The 26,093-nt window shown below is 31.4% G+C and overlaps 1 protein-coding gene across 1 annotated transcript in view; it reads right to left on the bottom strand.

Moving 5' to 3' along the window:
* LOC126742794 (periodic tryptophan protein 2 homolog) overlaps positions 1-26,093 on the bottom strand; it is a 56,521-nt gene that overhangs the window by 4,523 nt on the left and 25,905 nt on the right. Inside the window, exons 6-15 of the mRNA XM_050449590.1 lie at positions 23,713-23,962; positions 23,330-23,497; positions 21,878-22,130; positions 17,412-17,586; positions 14,628-14,938; positions 12,975-13,122; positions 8,946-9,089; positions 8,710-8,887; positions 1,640-1,714; positions 488-707 (exon numbers count right to left, since the gene is read on the bottom strand). Of these exons, the coding sequence (XP_050305547.1) occupies positions 488-707; positions 1,640-1,714; positions 8,710-8,887; positions 8,946-9,089; positions 12,975-13,122; positions 14,628-14,938; positions 17,412-17,586; positions 21,878-22,130; positions 23,330-23,497; positions 23,713-23,962 (1,922 nt within the window). The remainder of the gene's footprint in view (positions 1-487; positions 708-1,639; positions 1,715-8,709; positions 8,888-8,945; positions 9,090-12,974; positions 13,123-14,627; positions 14,939-17,411; positions 17,587-21,877; positions 22,131-23,329; positions 23,498-23,712; positions 23,963-26,093) is intronic.

Raw genomic sequence — 26,093 nt, 5'->3', positions numbered from 1 at the left:
TAGATGCGGCATCTGTCGAACAATTGTTAAGTTGAAAGTCAAGTATGGCTGCCAACTACGCCGCCTTAAGAGTAAGGTATGTTAATTTTAGGGATGATTATTTATTAATAGAATTGTCTCCTTGCAAGAGAACAAGTTAAAGAACCTCATTTTCATAAGTGAGGACAGGAATGAAAATACGATTCAATATATCCTATTTTGTTTAAAGTGTTTTAAAAATAGGACATAATAGGACATAAAATAAATAATTTTCTATGGACTTATGACAATATACTGTCACTTTTTGCCTTATTTTGTGCCATATTTTTGAAACCAAAATACAAACATTGCATACAAATACTAATTTTCCAATAATATCTAGTACAAACCCTGGGTAGATGCTAATGTTGATGAATGAAATTTTTTAAAGCTTTATATCGCACATGTTAAATTAAAAAAATATATATTAAACCGTTTTTAACCTAAACTAGAGGAGGATATAACTTACAATTTGGAAATTTGTTCATATCTTCTTACAAGGCACTTTTCTAGGGCTAGCAATGCAGGCATGCTTTTTTGGCCACTTATTTTCGGACCATGAATGGTAAGTGTATGCTGTATCCAGTATAAATAGTATTCCAAGTGCCTAGAGCTATCTAATCCGCTGGCTATTATAAGAAGAAGTCTCTCGATAAATTGTTCTTGAAGGCTTGATACTATCAGTTGTACTGGAAATAAAAATTATATAAAAAATTGACTTAAATATACAGCGTGACGGTACCAATTGGTCAAACGAAATACTTAACACCGTCAAAAGTTGCAATTTGTTTAATGAATCCTAAAAGCAATGCATCTAATGTAATAGAATTTACTAAACTAGCCAAAATATTAGACTTTTTAAAAGAACTAAATAGAAGGACTGTTGGTTTTTCGTTGGAAGTATGTGTGTAAAGATAAAAAAAATGAGAGATGCATTTCTGTCTTTGAAAAAAAGGGCCAATTCTTTATTATCGACTATATCTTAAGTATCCTTTTGGTTAAAAAATATATTTTGTGCCCACAGCCTCATTTATTTAAAAATTACACCAAGAACATCGGCCAATAATTTCTTCAAAATTATTTCAGCCCCGTGGTAATAATTCAGAAATGTTAAAATTAATTTTTGTTAAAATAGTTTATTATGTTAAAATTATTTGAGTATGGCGCCTTAGGATTTAATTCTGTAAATTATTGCCCATTCTTACAAAACAGAAGAAATTAAGCTTTCAGATTTGGAAACCATTTGGTAACAATTTTACAATCATGCTACAAATGAAGGTTCGTTGAAGAAATCCAATTTACTTCATAAAAAAATTCTTAAATATCACAATTTGTACTTTTTTATTTGATTCAAAAATGTATTTTTACGTAAAATATTCGGTGAGAAATATAATAACGTTATATGAACTATTTTTATCCGAAATCACATCTCTCAGTTTGGACTTAGGAGTTATATATTTATAATAAGTAACTTAATTAGAGAATAAAATCAAACTAAACATACAACAAAAGAATAAAGCGATTTGTTAGATTTGCTTGTTTAATAAAACGCATCTTTTATTCTATATACGTTATTCGGCATAATATTTCCATACTAATCAAATAAGAATTATTAACTTACCATCTTTAACCGGAATCATCTCCATAACTTCTTGAATGAGGCTAGATTCATTGATTTTTATTGCCATAGTCAATGCTGAAACATAAATGTCAATACAGAAGATAAAATAATGTATTCATAATTTTATTCTCGATGCGTCGCTTATATTTATAAGTTTTTTTAGGTGTCTAGAATATTTAATTACCTTGGGTTTTTTCAAATATAAACAATAATTATGTAAAAGCATTGTCAACAATTGAAATAAGATATAGTTCAAGTTCAAGATTGCCGTAACTAAAAAAAAGAACGCAGAAACTAACCCAGAAAGAAGTGGCGAGACTGTTAAATGTAAATACGCACAATTTATTTGTTTGTAGACGGTAAACTTTTGCAGCGAAACAGCTATTATTATACCTAGATGCTAGAACTACTAAAAAAAGTGAATAAATCCTTCAATACAACATCCGTTGCAAGTTTCTTACAAAAAATAACTATTAAAGTAGATATGCTTCCTTTAGAGATCGAAGAAAAAATAAAGTACATAATCGTGGTAATTGATTATTTTAGTAAGTGGGAAGAAAATTTAAGTTGTGAAATGTATTACAATCTCTTGGAAAATGCGGTCAATCCAAAAATAGTAAAAAATAATTAAAGGTGAAGATGAAGTCGTTTTCCAACAAGATGGAACTGCTAATATCTTGATGAGATATTTCCTGATCATTGGATTGGAACGAGAGAATACTTCATGGAATGGCCAGCTAGGTAGCCTGATTTGACGCCACTTGATTTTTTTTTATGGGAGCATTTAAAACCTATTAAGTTTACGCTACCTAACCAAAAACCCTGGAAGACTTAGGTCAAAGGATCATAAATAAGTGTTAGATAACAGACACCTACAATGATAGACACCTGAAGTTCTAGAAAATGTCAGATTTCGTTTTGAGCAAAACCTTTATTCTTCTAAGAGAGTAGGCGGAGTCAATTGGAGCACTTATAAATTAACTTAATTTAATAAACTTATATTTTTTAAAGGACATAATTATGAATATTAAATTTTGCCTGAGACTTGATTAAAATTACTGAAAGGTTTTTAGGTAAAGTACCTGAAGGTAGGTTTATACCTAAACATAAAGCCAACTCTTAAGAAGAAATGCAAGTTATATAAGTTTATTGTATGTAAGAGAAATATGGTTTATACTATTTGATGGCAATTCTCTTATTAAGAAATAAAAAAATAAAAAACATTAAAATTAGATGACCGCGGTGGTTTTTGAAGATAGTAACTATACTAATTTAATAAATTTTAGGGGTTATTTCATCCCCTCGTAGAAAGCTGTAGGTCTAAAGACGATTACTTTATAAATAGGCATATTTTTGAAAAATGAAATAAATTAACGCGTTTAAGATAATAAAGATAAATTACTCAAAATGCCTGCGTTACATTTTTTGCAATTTTTAAAATTTGGAAAAGCTCTTATATTAAAAAAAATGATAGCAGCTACTTAAAACTTAGCAGTTGTATTTAGAATTAAAAGACCTTTAAAGTAACGGTATCACACGACTCTTCTTTCCATTTAAGAATTCCTAGATCCCAAATACACCTAGGGGGTTACTGGCATGAGGACGCTCAGCTCGTTAAAAGTTGTCCCTCTCAAAAATAAAATCGACGTATCCGAGGTTTTTGAAAAATAAAAAAACACCATGTAAATCAGTTTTATTATCGAAAATATTATCACATAAAACATTTTGAGCCATTCTAAATGTATTATTGCAATTTTATTTTTACGTATGGCATCAAAAGGTATTTAAACTCCGAACATTATATCCTGACTGTATAGTGTATATACTCTTGACTGTATATCCTGACAATGGTACATACCATGTATACAGGGTGTCCGGAAAGTCAACGATAATACTGAAGGGGCTGATGGAGCAACTCATAAGCACCCAGAAAAACATAAAATGACCTTAGTAAAAAATCGATGGTTTTCGAGATATTGGCACTTTAGTGGAAGTCACCAAAATCCTACTCTTGGATCAGATTTTCGATTGTCACGCCTTAAAAATAAATATTTTTTAGAATCTCTTTTTAGCTATGCAACACTGAATAGTCATTTTACTGATCAAAGACCAACATTAAACTAAACGGCCAAAAAATTTAATAAGAAATCTATTCTAAAATAAAGTATTTCTTATTTTTATTTTTTAAACTTTGAATTTGACCGCTCATACTGGACCGAAAAATTACGGCAACCCGGCTAATACCTTAAAAAATTTGCTTATTTAAAAAAAACAGCACCGGCTAAAAAAATTAATTTACTTTTGTTTTTTCCTCACTTTTATAAATAATTCGGCTATATACTATTGATCTATTCTGTTCAAATCATTAATGGTGGATATTATTTCCTGATACATTGGTGAAAGCGCCAGTTATCTAGTTTTTTTTTAAATAATGCTCGGATATGTAATTATAGAATTTTATTATATATGTTACTATAGAATTATGCGGTTCTTTTTCCAATTTAAATTAATAATTTTCAACATTCATCTTGACAACTAAACTTTGCTCAGTAAATTTAGGAAAATGTATATTCTGTTAATAAAAGCACGACCGTGCTAATTCCATCATCATTTGTGTCCGTACCGCCACTATTGTCTTAGTACCGCGCATGTCCGCCCTCTTTAAAACGCGATACACTGGCCGAAAGTCGGCAGTTAAGATGTAATAAAAAGCCGAAAAAGATTTGTAGTTTTAGGTTTATGATTAACTATAGAATTAGGATCACTTTAAAAAAATGAAAGGTCTAAACGGATGCAAGGCGGAGCCGTTTATAAAATTAAAAATAAAACTCTATAAGAATTAGTTTTATCAAATTGAAAATGCTGTACATAATAATAATAAAATCGGCAGTGAGGGTTGGCCGATCCAACAAATTTTGCGGTTCAGTTCCAAGTTCGAGTCCGAACTGAACCCGAATATATACCTATTACAGGATTATAAATTAATGGCTATACGAATTCGTAACTCCAATATGCGTTCCAGAATTATATAGCAATCGTAATGAAATGATCGATATACTTATTAGTCTCATAAAAATACAGAAATTAAGTACGGGGAAAAACAAAATATGTCAGATATAATGATTTTTTGAAGTATCCAATCGATGTTGTTTTCAAAATATCGAAAAACCACAGTTAATAATTAAGTACTTTAATTTTTAATATTCATAGAATACTTCTTTTAGTTTTTCATATCTTTTAATGAGAAATAAATTAAATTTATTACAATAAATACACATTTCTTTAAAATATCTAGTTTGTGTTAAATATATAATAAAAAATAAATACTAAAATGAATTAAAAGAAAGATCAACATTTCTAGTCGCAACTTAACATCTAAAACAAGGCAAAAAAATTCCGGACTAGGAAAACAGAAAAAAAAACGATTTCAGTCCATACCATCTAATCATACACGCGTATAACAAGCAGCACTACAGTGGCCGTATTTTCGAAACCATGCGAGAATCTTCGAATGCGAACAAAGTCGAGCGGCAAAATTCGCACACGAATTAAAAAGTGCATTTTTGAACAGCACTCGAAATTTCATTCGCATGCGAACATGAAATGTAGTGGCAACGTAGCAAAGTCGAGTGCTATTGGAGGCCGTGTCAACCGGGATGAAGACGATAAAGATTTAACCTAACCTAAAATTTAAGTTTAAAAACATAAGGGAATTTTGAGGTTTTTTCATGGCGTTTCTTGAGTTTTTGCGACTTTTTTTTTAAATGAATTAAAAAAATAAAAAATATTGCGGTTTTGTGTCGAGCGAGCGAAAGAAAGAACTAATTTCATTTATGGAAAAGCACCCGGAATTAAAGTCGGGCAAATTCACCCAAAATTTTTCGGCTAAAACTGCACAAGCCTTGTGGATAAAACTAGCGGACAGACACAGCCTCTGGAGCACATAAAGAGCACATCATCGTAATAGGCTTAATCATTCTATCGTAATAGGCTTGTAATCTATATTATTAAATTGAGAATCTGAATACATTTCAAATGGGTCAAGAAATGAAGAGTACATCCTATTCCTTCTATCTGCCAGAGTTTTAGTCTCTTCCAGTGCATCGACGACTTTTCTTTGCACAATATTGTTTAATCTTGCTATTTGATTATTCTTATTTTTTTTTCAATAAACAACAAGAAAACACTACAAAAAAACTTAACCAACTCACAAATTAAGAAAAAAAACAAAGCTAGTTTAAAATCAAAACAAGACAAGCGGCAGAATCGCACACGAACTTTGAAATTCGAATGGTATATACCCATTCGAGACACCGCATGCGAAAATGTTCGCATACGAAGCGGTCGAAAATACGAATATCGATTTTTCGTGCGAAATCCTCTAATTTCGTATGCGAATCAAAGTCGAATGGTTTCAAAAATACGGCCCCAGGACTCGGACTACAATAACCTAAACCCGCCGACGTGACGTTCCGTCGTGTCATTTTAGATTTTGGTAGACCGTAATAATTAATTCTCAAACCAATCCGGACTAGAACTTGGACTCATGTTTTCTAGTGGGTAGGTTGTTCCACCGTTCCAACTGTAAACATCAGTTCCGCGGAATCAGTTCCACTATTAGGAAGCCATCACTACGACAGACTGCTGAGTTCGCTACCACTCGATAGAACCGACCAGAGCTCCAGCAATAATCGACCGAGGTAAGCCCACAAACCCACCTCTCCGCCGCCGCTTACTACTTCTAATGTAAGTATAATAGGTAAGAATGTAGGCAAATTCCTTTTCCGAATTCCACAGGATGCATTGTGTTGCGTGTCAGACCGTTACGAGGTATCACTCTGTATTCCTTAATAAAGTGCTGGATGCTGCCTATCGGACCGGTACGAGGTAGCACTTTGTATTGGATATTATCCCGTTATTTCTCATATCCACAGGATACACGGCGTTGCGTGCCGGACCGTTACGAGATTGCACTCTGCATTGGATGTTATCCCATTATTCCCAACCTGACAACATTGCCATCTTCTACCTACAAAATCTACCGTCATTATAAATAGAGTCTGCCAAGGTTACGAGCGACCGCATTTACTTGACATACATTATACCGCATACATTTCCTGTGGGTGATTTACCGCTTACCATTCCGTTAATACCGACTTTGCATGCTTTATTTTCTCTGGGGAGTATCTGATCCGTTTCTTCATAAGCATTCATTACCACTTTTACACTTTGCTTACCGACATGGGTTCCCTTCATTGTACCCCTCCTCTTCTTTTCCAGTACAGTACCGTATTGAATTTGGCCGTATGTAAGGTTTATTAAGAATTGTTAGCAGAGAGATAACATGTTAAGCTTGGGGATGAATAAATGTGATTTTGTTACAATGTTGCCTATTGTTTTACTCATATAGAAGACCTGGATTACTTTCTCCACTGTTTAAAGGATACCCGATAGGCCGTGATTCCTCATCCAGATTAAACTAAGGTATCTAACTAACCACGCTGGCACTGGCACACAGATAATCGTGATAACACGTTTCTTTTATTTGGTCTTTTTTTAAGTACTGACAAAAAGTCAAAAAATTCCAACTAGTTCTTTTGACCAAAGTACTAGTTGTTACAATTTAAATAGTAATAATTAACACATTTACAAAAATAAACGAGTTTAAGTTCACATTTTTTATAGAAATTCACAATTAGAATTGTTCAAAAATATTTTTTCTCACTATCAGGTCTTACAATGATCAAATGATATTGAAATGTTAGTTTATAAATCAAAAATTTAACGAGTTAAATTAGTTAATAAAATGCCAATTGAAAAATAAAGTATAGATAAGCGCTAGCATAGACAAAACAGACCTCACTTTATTAAGATCTGTATTTGGCGCCATCCATCAAAAACTGCTTGAAGTCGAGAGAAGCCAATAATATCGAAGCATGAAATAAAAATTGGAGGGGGTTGCCAAACAAAAAAGAAGGCGTGAGCAGAATCTAATGAAAAATATTGTCACCAATTTCTATCTCAGTCTGACAAGAGGTTTTTTTTTGTATTTTTCTAAAATACGACAAATAACCAATCCCGAGAGCAGATTAGATGCCAGGGAACAGGCAACTAGGCATGACCCTTTAGAATGTGTGAGTGCCAGTTTTTATTTCTAGCCTAGGCTTAAGGCTAATACATAATCAGTATTTAGATCATGCTTATTGAAAATACGTGAATCTAAGGATGTTAGATTTACAGTCCTAGAAGCATCGCTAGGCGGCCACACAACAAACAACAATCCACGAGAGTTCAGTTGTTACTACTTTTTTGTGTAGAAAACAAACTTATAGCTAAATTACTAAAGATTACATTCCCAATAACGCAGGGACGACACCAGACACTATTTACTACGCAAAAATACACTCCATCCATCTGCGGCTAGCCCAAGTGATTTTCTGTTGCATATGTATTTCCGCTCCCACAACCTGAGTTGGCCAGACCAGTTTAAAGGTATCTGGTTAATGCGGAAGGAAGTACGACCGTGTTATTTAAATCATAGAACTAAATCTTTTAAGCAATTAGTTAGTGTTAGTTTAAGTGTTTTACTAGAAATTATACTTGTAAAGCAGTTTTCGGCTAAAGGGGCTGTAATGCACATAAGCTTTCTAATGGACCCACGCCATCGTACCTTCAGAGAGGCACAAGAGGTATCAGAGGCCAATACCCTTAAAAAAATAATGAGGTACTTTGGATTGATAGACTTAATGTCGCTGGGTAAACTGTAGGTGTTATCCAGATATTTGAACCTAGCCCGATTGAGTTCTGGGTATTCCCCGATAACGTAGTCTGCATTTTCACCCTTCTCCCAACATCATCGGCATTCCGGGTTTGCTGAGGATGGCCGAAATGTCGGCAGTATTAAAATAAAAAACCTGAGTTTTATTTGACCCCAGATCCAACTCACTAACAACAAGCATAAAGTATTTTTCGGTCACAAAAACAAAACCGAAAATTATAACTAAGTATTTCTTTGAAGGAAGTAACTATTTCCGTCGATAGGTATTTACATTTATTATAAACTTTCTTACCATTCAAATAATCTTCTTCTTTTAATGCTTGTTTGACGGCCATAGGAGTAATACCGATTTGCAGGTCCCAAGGATCAAATACTAAACCAGTATTAAGAGAATATATGAGAAGACCTTCTGTGGTTGCTGCTGCCCATTGTTGGCCAGTGGGTGAAAATTGTAGGGAAAGCACTCTTACCTATGAAATATTGTAAAACAGATACAATATTAATAGATAATTAACTATACAAACTCACCTCCGGTTTAATTGATCGACTTGACATGTCTCCCTTTCTTACACCGGGTAACTTAAGCATCACGTTTCCTCCTTCCCGTTCTTCTCTTTCTTCTATTAGCGCTAAATTTCCAAATTCTGTTAATTTCCTTCGATTTATAAAATCCTAAAAACATAATATTTACCATCATGTGTATGTCAGAGAATAAATTGTCAGCTTGGTCTTTTAGCTAAAAAAACTGCGTTGGACACTATTATTCTATTATTTGATTTATTCGGATATCAAAATACAACTAAAACATATTGACTTAAAAGATAATATTTTGATTTAACAACTGTCTCAAATGAATAAATTTAAAATGCGACTGAGAAAATCCCATAAATAATACTATTTAGCATAAATTAATATTTAATTAATTGAAAAACTCTATGAATCAATCACTTAACGATATTTATGGTAAAAAGGTTGGGAAATTGAAAGTTATGCATTATCTAAAATAATAGCAACAATCAAGGCACACTTAAGTGCAAGAACCTTTTACCGAAAGGATCCAGGAGAAAGAACGACTGAAAGAAATGATTTGTTGTTTAGAAGTAGATTCAACAGGACCGGTGTTGCAAAGGAACTGGGTATGGACCATAAAACTGTTACCAATATTAGAAAATATTGGTAACAGTTTAAATATTATAAAATATATATAACTTAAATACTAAATGTTACCAATATTTGGAAATATTGGTAACAGTTTTAATATAGATGATTCTTCTTTTCTTTCCTTTATTACATGGAAAACACAACTATTGTTCGATATTGGGAAAATGAGCACAGAAGTTTTCAATGCCGTATTCAGTATTCTCAAAAATTGAATGTTTGGACCGGTATATTGGCCAACCATATAGGGCCATTTTTTTGATGGTACGGTTTCCTTGAGTTGCTTCAAACTCAAGTTCTTCCTGCCATTTAAATCCTCCCTGATTAAGACCTGGGATCGGTCTATTTTCAACCAGACGGCTGTCCTGCTTATAATGCGGTTATGATAAAACAATTTTGAACAAATACTATTAGACCGAAACTCTCTTGAAGCTTTTATTTAGAAAAATAATTTTCGTTAAGTTTATTTATAATATTTTTTTTTAAATTTTTATTAGACTAATTGCCACATTTCGGCCTTTAAGCACCTCTATGAGTAATGACCGTTTCCCAAACCTGAATATACTTACACTTATGAAGCAGAGAAGAAAGAAAATCAATTAGTGACCATAGAGAACCTATATAAAATAATATTGTAAGATTTTAATTCCATATTTGTGGGGAGATTTTAAGTTTCAAATAAAAAATCCAGACTTGACAATAGCAATGGAGGGTATAGCAAAAAATCGGTATATCTTAACAAAAAAAAGCTATTAAATAGAGAGCTAGGGACAATTTAAGCAAATGTTAGAAAGCATCAGTTTCAAAAGATAGGCATGAACTACCTTCAAAATGAATAAAGGGGAGGAGAAAGTAAACTCAAAGTCCAAGTCTCATCAATCAAGCGTCTATTTAAAGGTTACGCGTTTCGCCGCATTAGGGCATCATCAGACCTAAGTAAAATTAACAAAATTAAATAATACGGAGCAGAACGCTAATTAACAGAAAAGACATACCTATAATCATATATAAATACAAAAAACTGCACACTGACTCACACTAACATAAAAATAAAATAAGTTTATACCATCGTGTATCGTTATTGACTAAAATATGAATTATAAAACGCCAAATATCACATCCAGTAAATTCTTTACATCTTATTTTATAAAGAATGAAAACAAATACAATTATGAAAGAAAAAAATATACAAAAAGGTTTTTCAAAAAACATAGGGATCGAACCAGAGACAATATTCAAAACATTACTATAATTAATTGGGGAAATAGAAATTAGTTAATTTAGCCAAGATATAGATATATTGTTAGAATTTTGCGCAAGAAGTTAAAAGTATCTTAGATTTGAGAATATTTTTACCAAGAAAAAAATCTTTATTTAAAAATATAAATAAAAAAATTGTGATTTGTATCATCAAACATAATTTTTGTGTTAAATATACTCAAAATTTACTAAAAAAGCCGTTTTATAATAAAACCAAGTCTGAAATTGGCTTTATATTAGGAAGCACATTGCAGTATTTAACACATGAGAACATGGAGCCGAAGCCACCGTAATATAGAAAGCCAGAAACGTCATCCCACTCTCCAGCAGCTACGTCACGTCGAACGTCTATTGCCCGAACGACTCGACTTCCTCGCCCGGCCCGGGATTAGGTATGCACTCGGTAGGAAGGCATTAGGAAGTATTAATAATAACTTTTAACATCTTTAAATCTCTAATATCGGACAGATATGAAGAAAATTATTTAAAATGCTCATCTCAGAGAGCCGTCCTCACCAAGCTTGCTGTTGGAATTATTTTCGACAATTCAGATATCAATCCTGAAATAACATGATGTGACTGTGGAATTCTTATGTCAGATCTTGTAAAAAATGCGGTATTTAAGTTTTCAAACATTTTATTAAATAATTACCGAAAAGTCCAAAATAATATAATCCATGCCGCCAAACGAAAAAAAATTATAGAGAGAAAAGAAAAACAAAATGTGTCCAAATCAAAAGATGAAAACCAAAAACCAGAACCAAAGACTAGAAAATATAAAAAACTTTCCAGTTCATAAAATTAATTTATTAAATTTTTTATTCTGTTTTTATCGAGTTTTTTTATCTAGCTATTTGAGTTTTATTTCTGTTGGTGTTTTATTAAATTTGTGTTAAACCAACTTTCATATTATTATATTTATTATTTCATTATAATTATATTAATTTTTTTTAAGAGTTTTGTATTTATGTTTTAATTTATTATAATTATATATTTCGGGAGGTATTAAAAGCTTGTATAGGTTATTTGCCTTATATTTATACCTTATTAAAGAATGTTATATTTTTTTATGTTGTTTTGTTTTAATAAAAAACATTATTTTGTTTCTTTTGTACTACTACTAACTATCTATCCATTTTTTTAAATAATTATTTAGTATTTTATTAAATTTGTTTTAAACCATCTTACAGTGGCTATATTTATTATTTTTTTAAGAGTTTTGTATTGGTTTTAATTAATAGTTATAAATATATATATGCTTCAGTAGTTCTTAAAAACTATTGTATCATATAGGCCTTATTTGCCTCATATTTATAACTCATTAAGGAATTTGTTGATTTTTATATCATTTTTGTTTTAATAAAGAATTGTTTTTATTATTTGTACTTCTTTCTACTAACACACTATTAATTTTATTAAACAATATTATCATTTAAACGATACACAATGATAATATTATGATTTTAACAGCGGTAGTATTGAATAAATACGGCTATAACATACGAACGACACGGGATACTCGGACGTTCGACGTGACGTCACGACTCGAGGGTTCTGGCTTTCTATATTACGGTGGCTTCGATGGAGCTGCCATCAGACTGTGTAAATTCATGGATAGGATAATTTACATTAAAAGATCTACTGCTGGCTATGATTTTAATTGTCGATAAGATAACTTTTGTAGACACATGAAGTATATTAAAATAAGCAGCACGCTCAAAATTATCAAGTAATATTATCAAAACCTCCGTGACATGAATCAAATATAAAACCCTTTTTTGTATTTAAAAAAATTTCCAACCTCAAAAAAATTAATTAAAATCTAAAAATTATTTCACGGTTTGCATCATTACATAATAATAAATAATGTTTTTCTGTCTGTATTCTTTACAGCTTGGCACTATTACCAACAGGGATATTGTGAGTTGACTCTATTCAACTATATTATGAGTTTAAAGAAATATAAAGCAAATTTACTTTTAGGGCGAATGTTATTTGAAGATCAACGTAGAAGATATTTTTGCGTTAATTTTACAATTCATTCACTGCTTTCTTAAGTTTTCATATTAGGAAAATCATAATTTGTGCTAATTATTATAGATATTATTTTAACAAATGTATACACGTTAGATAACTTACATCGACGGCGTCCATCGATCGGTTTTGGGTGATTTCAAACTTTTTAACAAGTAAGGCCTCCTTGACATTGTAGATACATACATTCTTTGATTGGCCTCCAGCTAATAAATATTCACCATCGGCTGAATAACATAAGGTAGTAAATGATCTGAAAATAAAGTTCTAGATCATCTAAAATTGAATTACATCAATTATTATTTTTTGGCAAAAGCAAATAAAGAAATATATAAATTAGATAAAAAATAAGAATCGATAAGATAAAAGAGATAAGAACCTCTAAATTGCCTCCTTCCCTCCTATCTTTTGAATGCGTTTATATACAAATTTGAAATTTGAGACACATGATTAGCAACCTAAATATTACTTTTTGGTCCCTAGCTCATTTTGCAAAACTTCAAAATGGACGTCATTTTGGGGACAATTAAGAGCTGCATGGTATATATATTATTCAATCATTGTAAATGCTCGCGTCCTTATAGTTATATAGCGATAACTACCAATAGATAAAACCACTTTATTTTAAAAAACTACCGAGGTTTCTACCATATGCGGTATTTTTCGGGACTGTAAGAGACGAATCTATTGTATAGTTATTATTATTATTATTAATGTTTAATATCAATTTGTATCTCATCTTCTTCAGGTCTAATTAATTACAATAAATTTGAAAAAATAAAATGCAAATACGAAACCAAAATATCAATGTCAGTTCAATGTATTAAATGAATTGAATTGAAACATCAAAAAATATTATACTTACTCCAGATTATATTCTTGGTGATGTGGTTTTTACTAATGTCTTTGTTTAATAATAGTCCAAAATTATTGGTATTATATATTACAAAAAGAAGTGGAGTTTCATATCAGTCTACATCAATATAAGTATGCAGTCATCCTCGGAATCTTTTATGGGGATGTTTAAAAAAAAAGAGAGTTAAGAACTAAAAAAAATATTTTAAGCAATCCCTTTTAACAACTTATCAGTAAACTTTTGCCCAAAGCTTCTCGATTATTCATTACTGACATACAGTATGTATATCGTCACCTTTAATGTAACATTCAAAACGCATAAGTAATTGTTTTTTTTCGTATTATTTTTAGTCCTGAAGAAAGGCAATGTCTTATAATAAATGTGTTTATATGTTATTTTTTATTATTGTGCTTGTGACCATAATGCATCGTTTATGTCTATCTTAATATTTCCACGTCTGTTCTTGTGTGTTTTTTTAGTTCAATGCATTTTATTTAGTAAAATTTAATGTAATCCAACAAAACTAAAAAAAGAGAATGCAGTCTGCTTTTACAGCATATATTATATATACCCTTTAGAAAAATATCCTTGAATAAATTTCGCATAACTTAGTTTTTGTCGTTCAGATTTAGTACTGTATATTAGAATGCACGGAAAAATAGAAGGTTTCTCTTTTTTCAAACAAACCAATAAACTTAAATATGTGATGATCTTAATATCAACTATCTAATTATCAGTAAGTAATATTTACTCCCATCATAATAGGGATTATTTGAAAAAAAATTATATTTTAAAAATATATATATATATAAAAATATATTTTATAAATATATTTTAAAACAAACTATATTTTCGCATTGTCAACAAATGACTAATTTACTAATAATTAATGAATAACTAACTTTGCCTCTAAATTTTTCTTGGCCGTTATTAAATCCGATTCGGACCGTCCACTGCCAAGGTCATTCCTTCCCTCGATGGCCACAACTTGTGTTGCAGTTTTTACATTAAACACTGATATCTGACCATCCAGTGTGGCTACTGCAACTTCCAAACCATTTGGATTAAAAGTCACGTTCACACCATCTGCTATAAGTTCAATGGTTTCGTGTGCTGACCCTTTTTCAATTGCATCCCATATTCGTAATGTTTTATCCCAAGATACAGATGCTAGAGTTGTATTGGTCATACTTGGGCTGAAAGCCAAACCTGCCTAAAAAAAAGCAAAACATTGGAGTTGTCAATTTAAAACCCTACTTATAAAATAAATGTTAATTACAACTCTAAACTTACTCAAAAAAGTTAAATCAAGAATATCGATAATTAATATGCTATAATTTTATCTGATGCAATTAAAATAGTAGGAAAGTCGATTCAACAAATTCAAAAAAAAAATAGTAAAACGTATTCTATTTAATAGTATGTTATTAAGATAAAAGATAAACCATTAAAAATAACGGTCTTAGCAAGGTTAAACACAAGGGTATTGTTACTTCAGTCTTGAACCTACATAGCTCATTCTATCACAAATGACCAACCAAACAAACAGAGGTCGGCACAGTAGACATGCCAGCAATAAACAGTACAAAACACCCTACCCTGCAGTTTTGCAACATTATTAATGTGATGAATATGGAACTTTTTTTTTTACTTTTAATTATAAGTCTTACATCTCAATTACAGAAACAAGAAACATTTTTTGCAACTATTCTGAAGGAATTTTATATTATTAGATATACCCAACAATTTGTTGACAGAATCAACAAAATAGTAGACTTATTTTCAAAGTTAGTATTAGAATAAAACTTATCGTTTTGATTAGGCTGTGGATTTCTCATAATTTTTTAGTATGCTCTTATAATTTGAATCTTCATACCTACATTATGCACCAATTTTTTTTTTAAATTACCAACTTTAAGCAAATGAAGCCAGAACCTATCGGCACTAGTGAAGTTTGAACTTGCATGAAAAGAGGATTTCACTATTTATTAAAGGTATTTGCGATTATAGTTTTCCACATCTTGTATCAAATAACATTTTCCGAAACTAGAAAAAAAAAATTGAAAACCAATTCACTATATAAATTTGCAATGAAGGAGTTTTATTCTGCAACTCTCAACAATTGCCAAAGCTTTGGTTTGAGAAGAGAATTTTTCTCATTAAATTAATCAATAAAAAGGGGACGCAAAGTTTTACAGGAATTGTCGGGCTGTCAGCCATATGCATTATAAGATTAATTATACTGCTTATTTAAAAAGCATAAATTCGAGTAATAAATAAATAGAAGCACTGAAACCGTTCCTGGCTTTCTTCAAATAAAAATTGTGGGAGCTGGAAATAACAATAAGCAATTCTTAGGTCTATGAGACCTAAGAATTTCTATTTTTTTAAACCATCATTTTTTGATGGCAACACTAATAAGACTAAGAGTTGTCTGGTGTCAAGACTCCATTCTAAGTGCGTTGTTTTTTATAGTATATATAAGTAATCTGTTTTACCACCTAAACAAAAATTATTCTAATATTTTTTTCCATGTCATGCAGAAGTGAAATATGCATTAATAAACAACTGCTTTCTTTAAATAACTTCGTTCTTAATAAAGAAAAAAAAACACATTTTTAATGTTTATATAGCCACTGCAGTGAAACTTTACCTATTTTTTACTACAAACTTTACCAAAATTTTCTATACATTTTAAATTGGAATGCTACTGGCTACTGCAAAAGGGTCTTACTCTTGAAAAATGGTAGTAGGAATACTGTATCAAGTGTCAGAGTCATGCATAAAGTATTTTAAGCGGTTAAAAATCTTAACTGTAATTGACACTTATGTACTGCAAGCATGTATTTATGCTTATCGAAACCACTTCACTAATCCGTTTATTCTGAATGAAAATGTTCATAATGCCAAAAAAAGTTCTATTACTACAAAATAATAAAAATAAACATTTAAAAGAAAATCTTTCTTCCTAACTATCTTTTTTTCTTTTTAGATTTTTCTTAAGGGTCTATTTGAAGCCTAAAGTTTGTACGAATGGACTAAATAATGTTGATGATTTAAAGCCAAGAATTTAAGAAATTAAATATTTAAATTAGATGTTGACGCCATAGTTTCTATTTGAGTTGTCCTGTATAGAAATTTTTTTATTGCAAAAAACGCAAAGTGACAATGCTAATCGACGTGTCCTAAAAATAAAAGAAGAAAAAAATACCTGAATTTTAAACAAATTTGTTCATCGTTAATGCCCTGTATATTTGACTTCAATATAACAGTTTTTGTTCCTGCAATAATTTATAAAACTCCTAAGAGAAGTTCTAAAGTAATCTTTTATTGACATTGATAGTATTTTATAGTCGTTATTAGTTTTTTTTTGCTTTATTTATCTATTCTTTACAATTTTATTAGACATGTATTAGTGACCCAGTTCAAATGTGTTAACTTTTAACAGTAAAGTTGGATGTCGGGTCAATTAAAACCTAAGCTGTTCAAAACTTTTTTTCTTTTAATACCACCATTTTGGCCTACATACACTCACTCATTGTACTTTTATTGTAAGAACATATTTACAGGAAAGAAACAAATACACTATATATCCAGTCCATATCCAGCGATTATAACATTATAACCAGTTTTTTAGCATAAGTTCACTAGTATGGATTTTGGCAGATTTAAAATAATAAACTTACCACAGGTCCTTCATGTCCAGATACAATTTCGAGTAGCCTACCCGTTTTAATGGACCATAGGTAAATTTCAAAAACGTCTTGTCCTCCTGCCGCCACAAACTCCCCACTACCATCAACTGCCACACATGATATTTGTACTGGGCGAGGAGATGTAAAAGTTTTAAAATTCCGATACCTAAAATAGATACATATACATTTGTTATCAGAAAAAGTGATTAAATGAAAAATATTGTAAAAAAAATAGCCAAACTTTTAAAGCGAATTTGAAGAAAGTATTTCAAATATCCTTTTCCTATAATGTAACTATAACAAGTTGCGAAAGTTCATTTATAATGTGTTAAATCGACTATTTTTTTTGTTGAAAAATATATGAAAAATATTGTTCAAATAGACAACAAAAAATATTCTGTAGGTTTAAGTCATTAATATTAAGAGGTCTATGATCTTAAATTTCGATTTTTTATTTGAGCTTTAATTTTTGCGTCAAAGCTGTCAAACTATCGTTGTAAAAATATTTATAGAAAGCGAGAAAAAAAAGTAGGGTTTCAATGCTATAAGAAGGGTACAGGCAGGTGCGATTTTTAAATGTCTCACAGATAAGGATAATATTTAATATAGGTACTAATTTGGTAGACACCCTGTATATATCTGTGCACTACGGCGTAACAGCAAACAATATTATGCTTAACACTTTTGAAGTAATATGTATACTCTGTTTTTTTTATTACCAGCCCTATTTATTTATTTACATAGGCCAGATAACCAGGCGGAAGCACAATGAAGTTTACATTTTTGACCTCCCTGTACGTACATTTGCGAGTGAAAATAATAAAACAGCATTTAATTCTAGTCAAAAAAGGTATACTTCTTTGATCTCCAAAAAGTAAACCGTTTTCGAAATAAACGCATTTTTTTATTAGGTTGCGTATGAACACTTAATCTAAAATTTAATTAACAACGATAAAATTAGAAAAGGCTGATTATAATAATTGTTCAAAATGTTCACCATCCACTAGGACACATTGTGTAATTCTTTTATTTAAATTTTGCTCCAAACAATGATTCTTCTTGGGCCCTGATGGTATTGACTCCTTCCACAATATTTTGCCACAATTCCTGACGGTTATTTATTTTATTTTTATACACAAGTAAGTTCAAGTAGCCCCAGAAATAAAAATCTAAGGGATTAAGATCGGGACTACGCGCAGGCCATGGATATTCACTACCTCTACCAATCCATTTATGAGGATAAATTTCGTCCAAGTAATTTCTGACTTGCAGTGAATAATGTGCCGGTGCACCATCGTGCATATACCAACTGTCACGTCTTAAATTTAGGGGCACATCTTCTAGAAGAATGGATAGATCATTCCTCAAGAAATTTAGATAACGTTCTCCATTAAGCTTAAAAAAACGGTCCCACAATACAATCCCCAAAGATACCACACCAAATATTTATTGAAAACTCATGTTGAAAATGGTGTTCCTGGAAAGCATGAGGATTTTCCATCGAATAGATATGATTGTTACGCCAATTAAAAACACCTCTCCTTGTGAACGTGGCTTCATCCGTAAATAAAATGTTATTACAAAAAAATGGATTATTCAATTGGCGCTCTCTTAAAAATTAACTGAATTTCGCCTAATCTATCGTACAACGCTTTAAATGTTTGATAATTTGGCTGCCTTCTATCCGGATATAGATATAAATAACGCTGCGCTGCTCTTAATAATTTGTTCATACGCAACCTAATACAAAAATGCGTTTATTTCGAAAACGGTCTACTTTTTGGAGATCAAAGAAGTATACCTTTTTTGACTAGAATTAAATGCTGTTTTATTATTTTGACTCGCAAATGTGCGTACAAGTAGGTCAAAAAAGTTATGACCATTTTAATCACTCAATGTTGTTGTATGTGGCGCCATCTAGTGATAATGGGAAAATAGATATCATATTCGTGTTCCTCATTCCAAATAATAAGAGTACGTCAAATTTTAGGTTAATCTGTCCAGTGGATTCCAAAATATTTCAATGTTTGGTAAAAAATTAGTTTTAACACCCTGTAGAACGAAAACCAATAACATTTTGCTAAGCGATATTGAGCTCAAACGGTTTATTTTCATGTCAGGTGTCCTACATTAACCTATGTCCAATTAATTACGGGACACCCTGTACAGTGCGAGTCTGTACTTGGAATAAATTCGAAAATAAATAAATGGGGGCGTATTCGGAAAAACGCTCGGACACGTCAATAGAGATTGTAAGTTGCGCATTTTTTACAATCAACACTTTTTATATAGGGTGGGCCATGTAGGCGGGGCTAATATCAACTTTCTTATTTTAAATGAGAAATGGGGCACCCTATATGTTATTATATTTTTGAATTCTCCACAAAATTCCAAATATTTTGTCATTACATGCCATACCTTTATTCGATGCCCTAAACGTATTACAAATTAATTTTGAATGTTTCTTATGCATTCTGGAGAAGTGTTTCGACACTCTTGCCTTATTTTAGTTTTTAACTCCTCAATATGGTCTCTATGGGTAATTAAAAAGTCTTTTTCGTCCCCAGACTTAATAGCTGAAATTCTGAAATATTGGTCAATTCTCCGCTCCATATTCATTAAACGCGTTAAATTACAGTTAACGCGTTTTATACAAATAAAACGTGGCGGCAACATTGCTGGTATTATTGTTTACATTATAAGTTTTTCTACAAATTGATTTATGAAAAAGATCTTAATGGAATTATTTAGCACTAATGTTGATGTGAAGTGAAGTTAGTGAGTCTCGTGTAAAAATATTGACACAGCTTTCTTAAAAACGTGTAATTTTCTTATCGGGTGGCAGGCGCTATTACCAATTCGCGTGCAGCATTTTTTCTGGGCATAAAGAGAAGTGAACATAGGTAATACCTGCATAAAGTGCAATCAAAAACAAAACAATAAGGACAAAATTTATGTGTTTTCCTGTGATTCTCGCAAAACAAATTATTGTGGTGATTGCTCTGAATTACCTCATACTCCTAAGAATATCCCTCCAGTGCTTATTAAGCCAAAAATATCCAAAACGCGGAAGTCACCAAGGCAGATCTTCAATCAAAAAATAAGCTGAACGAGTTGAATGTGAGCATAAAATACATTAAAACTTCAAGAAACGGGGTTGTCATAATCACCTGTAGCGAACAAGGATGCCAAAAGTAATTGAAAATTATACGAGAACAATACACCGAGAAAAAATACACAGTACAACTTTCACAAATGAAGAAACCGAGGTTCAAGATTATTATGACAACAAAAAATATGAACATAGAAGACATCAAAAACTGTTTGAAACAACAAAACCAGTTTATCCAAGATGACAATGACCTTAATTTCACTACGCCAATAAAAAACAACAAATCTATTGTTTTTGGCGACTGCGTTTGCAAGTGCGAATGGTACGCTTTTATAACATTTGTCTCTTTCTATACAGAAACAAGGACTTAAGCATACATACCAAACTAGACAAGTATCCAACCAGAATTTGACTGTTCCCTTTTATAGAAAGGATGACAACCAAAGATTTATTACGAGCTTAGCTTCTAAACTATACAATTCCTTGCCAATTGACATAAGAAATATCGCTAAATATGATAAATTCAGCAAAAAATGTAAGCCAATTATTTACAACTACAAAACATATCTTAAGCTAATGTAATTCTCAGATTCTGTCCTATTGAATATTGTTTCATTAACACTAATATCTGTTCATTTTAGTACCTGCAGGTTGTAAAAGAAATTATTTTAGTCCATTATATTTTAGGAACTAATTTAACCTCCTTAGATTTTGCACATACAAATTGCTTGTAATCTAGGTGCAAGAATTTGTTTAAAAGGCTCAAATTGTAATGTGTTGTATAGTTTGATTATTGTATTTTATAGCTAATATTGTAAATTATCTGAAAATGAAGAAATAAGGGTTCAAATAAAAGTAAGAAGAATAAACTCTCGTTTATTACAACGTCCCCGAGTCCGATCTCTTTCAATTATCAAAACTCGAAAGAAGCTCCCACTCTGCCTCTCATTTCAACGCGACAGCGCATCTGTCGCACTTGATTGGTTGACGCACAGCAGTCACGCTGACCGCGCCACAACTAGTGAAACCTAATCAGTATTAATTTTAATAAATTTGATAAAATAAAGTTATAATATATAAAATGGATATTTCTGTATTGTTAAAAATATATCCGAATTTCCACATGATATTTTATATGATCTGCAATAATTTACACGATGTAAATATTGATTTAATTCGAACATTTAATTCTGACTTCGATTAGTCGGAGTAACGCTACGCTGCAGCTTGGTGGGAATGAAGCAAGTGAGAGAAAATTGCAATAAACAGAGTGTCGCGTTGCATTTGTCGAGAGTTGTAATAAATGGGATTTGCAATAAACGAGAGTTTACTGTATATTATATACCTTATGACATCATAAGCTCTAACAGTTCCATCTAGAGAAGCCGACACGACAAACTTTTTATTTCCGCTAAAGGAAATCGCTGTTATCGCACTAGAATGTTCACTAAATGTAACGAAACAGAACCCGGAACCAATGTTCCACAATTTTACTTTGCCGTCATGCCCGCCTGTTGCCAAAAGTTGTCCATCACCAGAATAGGCTACGCATGACATATTGTTCGCGTGTCCTTGCTGTTTCATAACGTATGTTTCACCTAAAATAATACCAGAAATCTATGATAAACTCATTAAAGGTCAGATATAAATTTATAAGTACATAGTACACGATACAGGTTGTCCCTCGGTACATAACATAACAAAATATATTTATTCATTTTCACACGCCAACATTTTTACAAAAATTAGCAAATTAAAATGCAATAGTAAATATAGAGAACTCTAATACTAACTACTAATGCTCGAATTAAAGGTTTGTTTTCATTTGAGACTTAAAGTTGTAATCTTTGAATATGCTATATAAATACTCAGCTTTGCTCCCAGACTCCCTGACTGGCTTTTCCTCTATGGCCGAAGAGAGTGTTTTGTTCCCTGTATGCCTGATATTTTGGCAAAAATAAGGAATGGTTCTATCAATTGGTTTGTTCACCATTTTGTGAATAAAGAGGGAATATAGGATTGGTAAAATAACCGATTCTAACATTAACATGTGACAAGCAAATGGGTTAACGTTAAACATATTAATTAAAAATATTATTTGTACATCCTTAAAATACGTGTGAGAAGAAAATTTATACCCCGTAAACACGTGTGAGAGGTAAAATGGGTAGATTTGGTATTAAAAATATTCGTTACTAAACTATTTTAAAAAAATTATAATTTCTTAGATGTCGAATGCCGTTCTATTGACATTGCAAAAGTCTTTTCTCCTCCCCAGACGTAATAACCGATCGAAGTTCTTCTGAAAAAGTTTTGAAATGAAAATTTTTATTTTAAATAAATTAAATAACAATAAAATCGTATAAATATTATTATGTCAACTAATTGTGGACAAGTAAGAAGTAACACTAATAAGTAATCAAAGCAATTGTGCAATTTAATAATATCAAATCTAATTTGAGAAATTGGATTAATAGCCATAATTATACTAAAACATATGTTTGTAAAACAAATTCGTGTATATTTCGCTTGTATGCGTGTATTTTTTTTTCCAAGTTATAGTAATGTATACTTATTCTAAAGAATGATCAAATAAAATAGTAGACGGTAACACGAAGTTTTAGAACCAATATTAACCAAAGAAATAAAACAAAAACCTCTTTCTTTAGGTGTACACCATCTTCCGACCTTAATTAAATTATATAATATTCATAGTACAATTAAAAACGATAAACTAATACATATTAAATGTGTAACTCCTCTGGTAATGAAGACTCATTTATAATATTCAACTTACTTTGCCATTCCCAAACTAAAAGCTGACCAATTCCACTACAACCCAGCGCAATCCAATCACCAGTATGGTTTAATGCTACAGATGATATTTTCTGATCAGATATGCTCAACGAATGAATTAGATTCATGTCCGGCGCTTCGTGAATAACAAATGCTCCAGAAGAGAAACCTATAAATAGATGCAAAAAATAACGAATTATTTTAAGGAAAATAGTATATATTTTTCTTTTATGTAGGTGTCTTTTATATTATATTTTTTTTAAATATATCTACGCAAACTCTAAAATTAAGGACAATATATATCATGAAAATGAGTAACAAAGTTTTAAAAGTTAGTATTTTAAAAAATTTATAAAAAAATAATTATAGTATATTTTTTAATACCTGTAACTAGTATTTTTGATGCTTTATTATAAGCAGCTGAAGTCAGGATTGCATCTTTTTGATCTTTTCTGACCTCATCGGAAAGATAATGTTTTGCAACTCTTTTGTAAAATAATTTATTGGGTTCTTTACTTCCTGTTTCAATATCATTGATGTCCATTTTTTTCAAAGCCTCTTCAGTTTCAGCTTGGGATTTTTCCAAAGACTTAGTAATATCTATATCATCCTCTTCATCTTCCTCTGTAGTTTTCTGAAACAAAGAAATATTAAATATAAAAAGACACATCCTCATCCTTCTTGAATCAGAACGTAAAGCAAACATTAATTCACGTAAATAAATCCATAGGTGATAAATCTATTCGCAATGTACCACTCATTATGGCAGTTAATGCAGGATGTATAACATCTTCCAGCAATTCCAAATACATTTCATCGGTCAAATTTCCAGGTAAGAAAAAAGGTTCAAATAAATGTTGGGCTGATTCATCGGTAAAAAAGCCATCTTCTTGCGCGATTTGCACAGGATACTACTAACATAAAGACTTGCGAGAAAGTCGTTTTCATGTAACTTATTGTTTATTCTTTGAGCAGTGACAATAACGCTATGAACATTTTGAAGCTCCCTTTTTGGCTGGTTGGAGGGCGAATAAACCTATCATGTATAAGTTCTTTTGCTTTTATTGGACCAGTATGTCTTTCTCTCGCATCATCACTCTTTTTAAATTTGGTAGAATCTAAAGGTTCTGCGACGTCGCGGATATTCATACCACCCTGTATTATACCAACAGCTCGTAGCTATGTTTCACGTTCAACATGATGTCTTTGCATATTCACTACACTGCACGCACAATTAAATTGCATTGCATACACATAGAATGCATTATTTAGTTTATCAAATACACCTTGCAGAATTTAAAGTAATTATTTAATATATTTTATATATGATGAATGTGATAAGGTATGTTCAAAGGAATGCCCAACAAACAATAAATACAATTTATCTTCGAAAGAAATTTTTTCGTCTAAATATAAAACGGCTTTTTTCCTTGTCCTCTAGACCATCTTGTGTGTACTATTATAAAAAAAAGCACCTATTGTTAAGCTTGCAATTTATAACACAAAAATAATAGGCTCTATTTTCACTAAAAGATCCAATCCCTAAAGACCTTCTATCTTTTAACTTTATTTATTTACATTGTCACTCAACAGAAAAACTCCAATAATAGAGTGGATAGTGAAGACTAATTAATGTACAATACTTTCGTAAATTACCCTCATAATTCCAATTTTCTGCGCGTTCCAGTGCCGTAGTAATAAAAATGTATACTCCTACTTTTTTGCATAAGCGGCAACGTCCTATCGCTAAAAATTTTTAATCGTTAGATGAATAGCTAAAATCCATGATGCCAAATTTTCCAAAAAATTATATTTTCCCTTATCCGTAAACGTCTAAGGACCATCAACCATCAATCACCCTGTATATATGAGAATAGTGTATAAGCAGCTATAGTCAGTTTTTGTCAACAATATTACAAATCGATTGAGGAAGCAATAATTTTAAATTAAGAGACCGCAAAGTTTTGTCTAGTAGCGAGCATTACATCTCCTCCTCGATTGTCGCATCTTTCTGCGTATTTTCTATTGTATCTGTACACAGAGTATTCCTGTGAGAAAAATTCGGAAATGCTATCGTTTAGCCACACCCCGGTAATAGCAGTATTATCAAAGTCGCAGTTTAAAACTGCACGATAAAAAGATTGTGTTTTCGTTCGTAGATCTTTAATATTCTGATAATAAATGCGAAGGTCACTGTGAGGCTGTTGCTGCCGCCGAGTCTGCGACAATTGAACAAATGAGTTGCTTAAAGAGCGAGATGCAAAGAAGATGTCTTAGAACATTGAAAGGCCTTTCAATGTTCTAAGGAAGATGTTATCGTGGGAGGGAGTGCGCGATCTTAGTTGCTATAGAGTGGACCAAAAAATATCCGCTCTATACTTTTTGTTCGCTTGTAATATGTATGAAAAACAGATTTGTTCCAGACAGCGTGATCGGTGTCTATATCTAGTTTTAATTTGTTTTTAAGAGAATAGCAGTTTCCGCATTTATAATTGTTGGCACGAGATATGCTCTCTAGTCCTCCGTAGGTCTCTCGCTGGCAAGATTCTTAACTATAGTAACGCCAATGGAATCAGCTGTCAAAAGAATACCTCCATCTGCGATATTCTAAACCTTGCTTAGTTGAATGCTTTCGTGTGCTGGATTGATGTGAGTTAAGATATCTGTCTTCGTTGTTACAGGTTAAAATTGGCATTTTATACTCTTTATTAAAAGCACTGATTACAGTTATATTTTCAAAATAGATATTTTACAAATATTAATGA

Source organism: Anthonomus grandis, chromosome 12 (genome assembly GCF_022605725.1).
Source record: "Anthonomus grandis grandis chromosome 12, icAntGran1.3, whole genome shotgun sequence".
Taxonomy (NCBI): Eukaryota; Metazoa; Arthropoda; class Insecta; order Coleoptera; family Curculionidae; genus Anthonomus; species Anthonomus grandis.
This window is presented reverse-complemented; position numbering and strand designations above follow the sequence as displayed.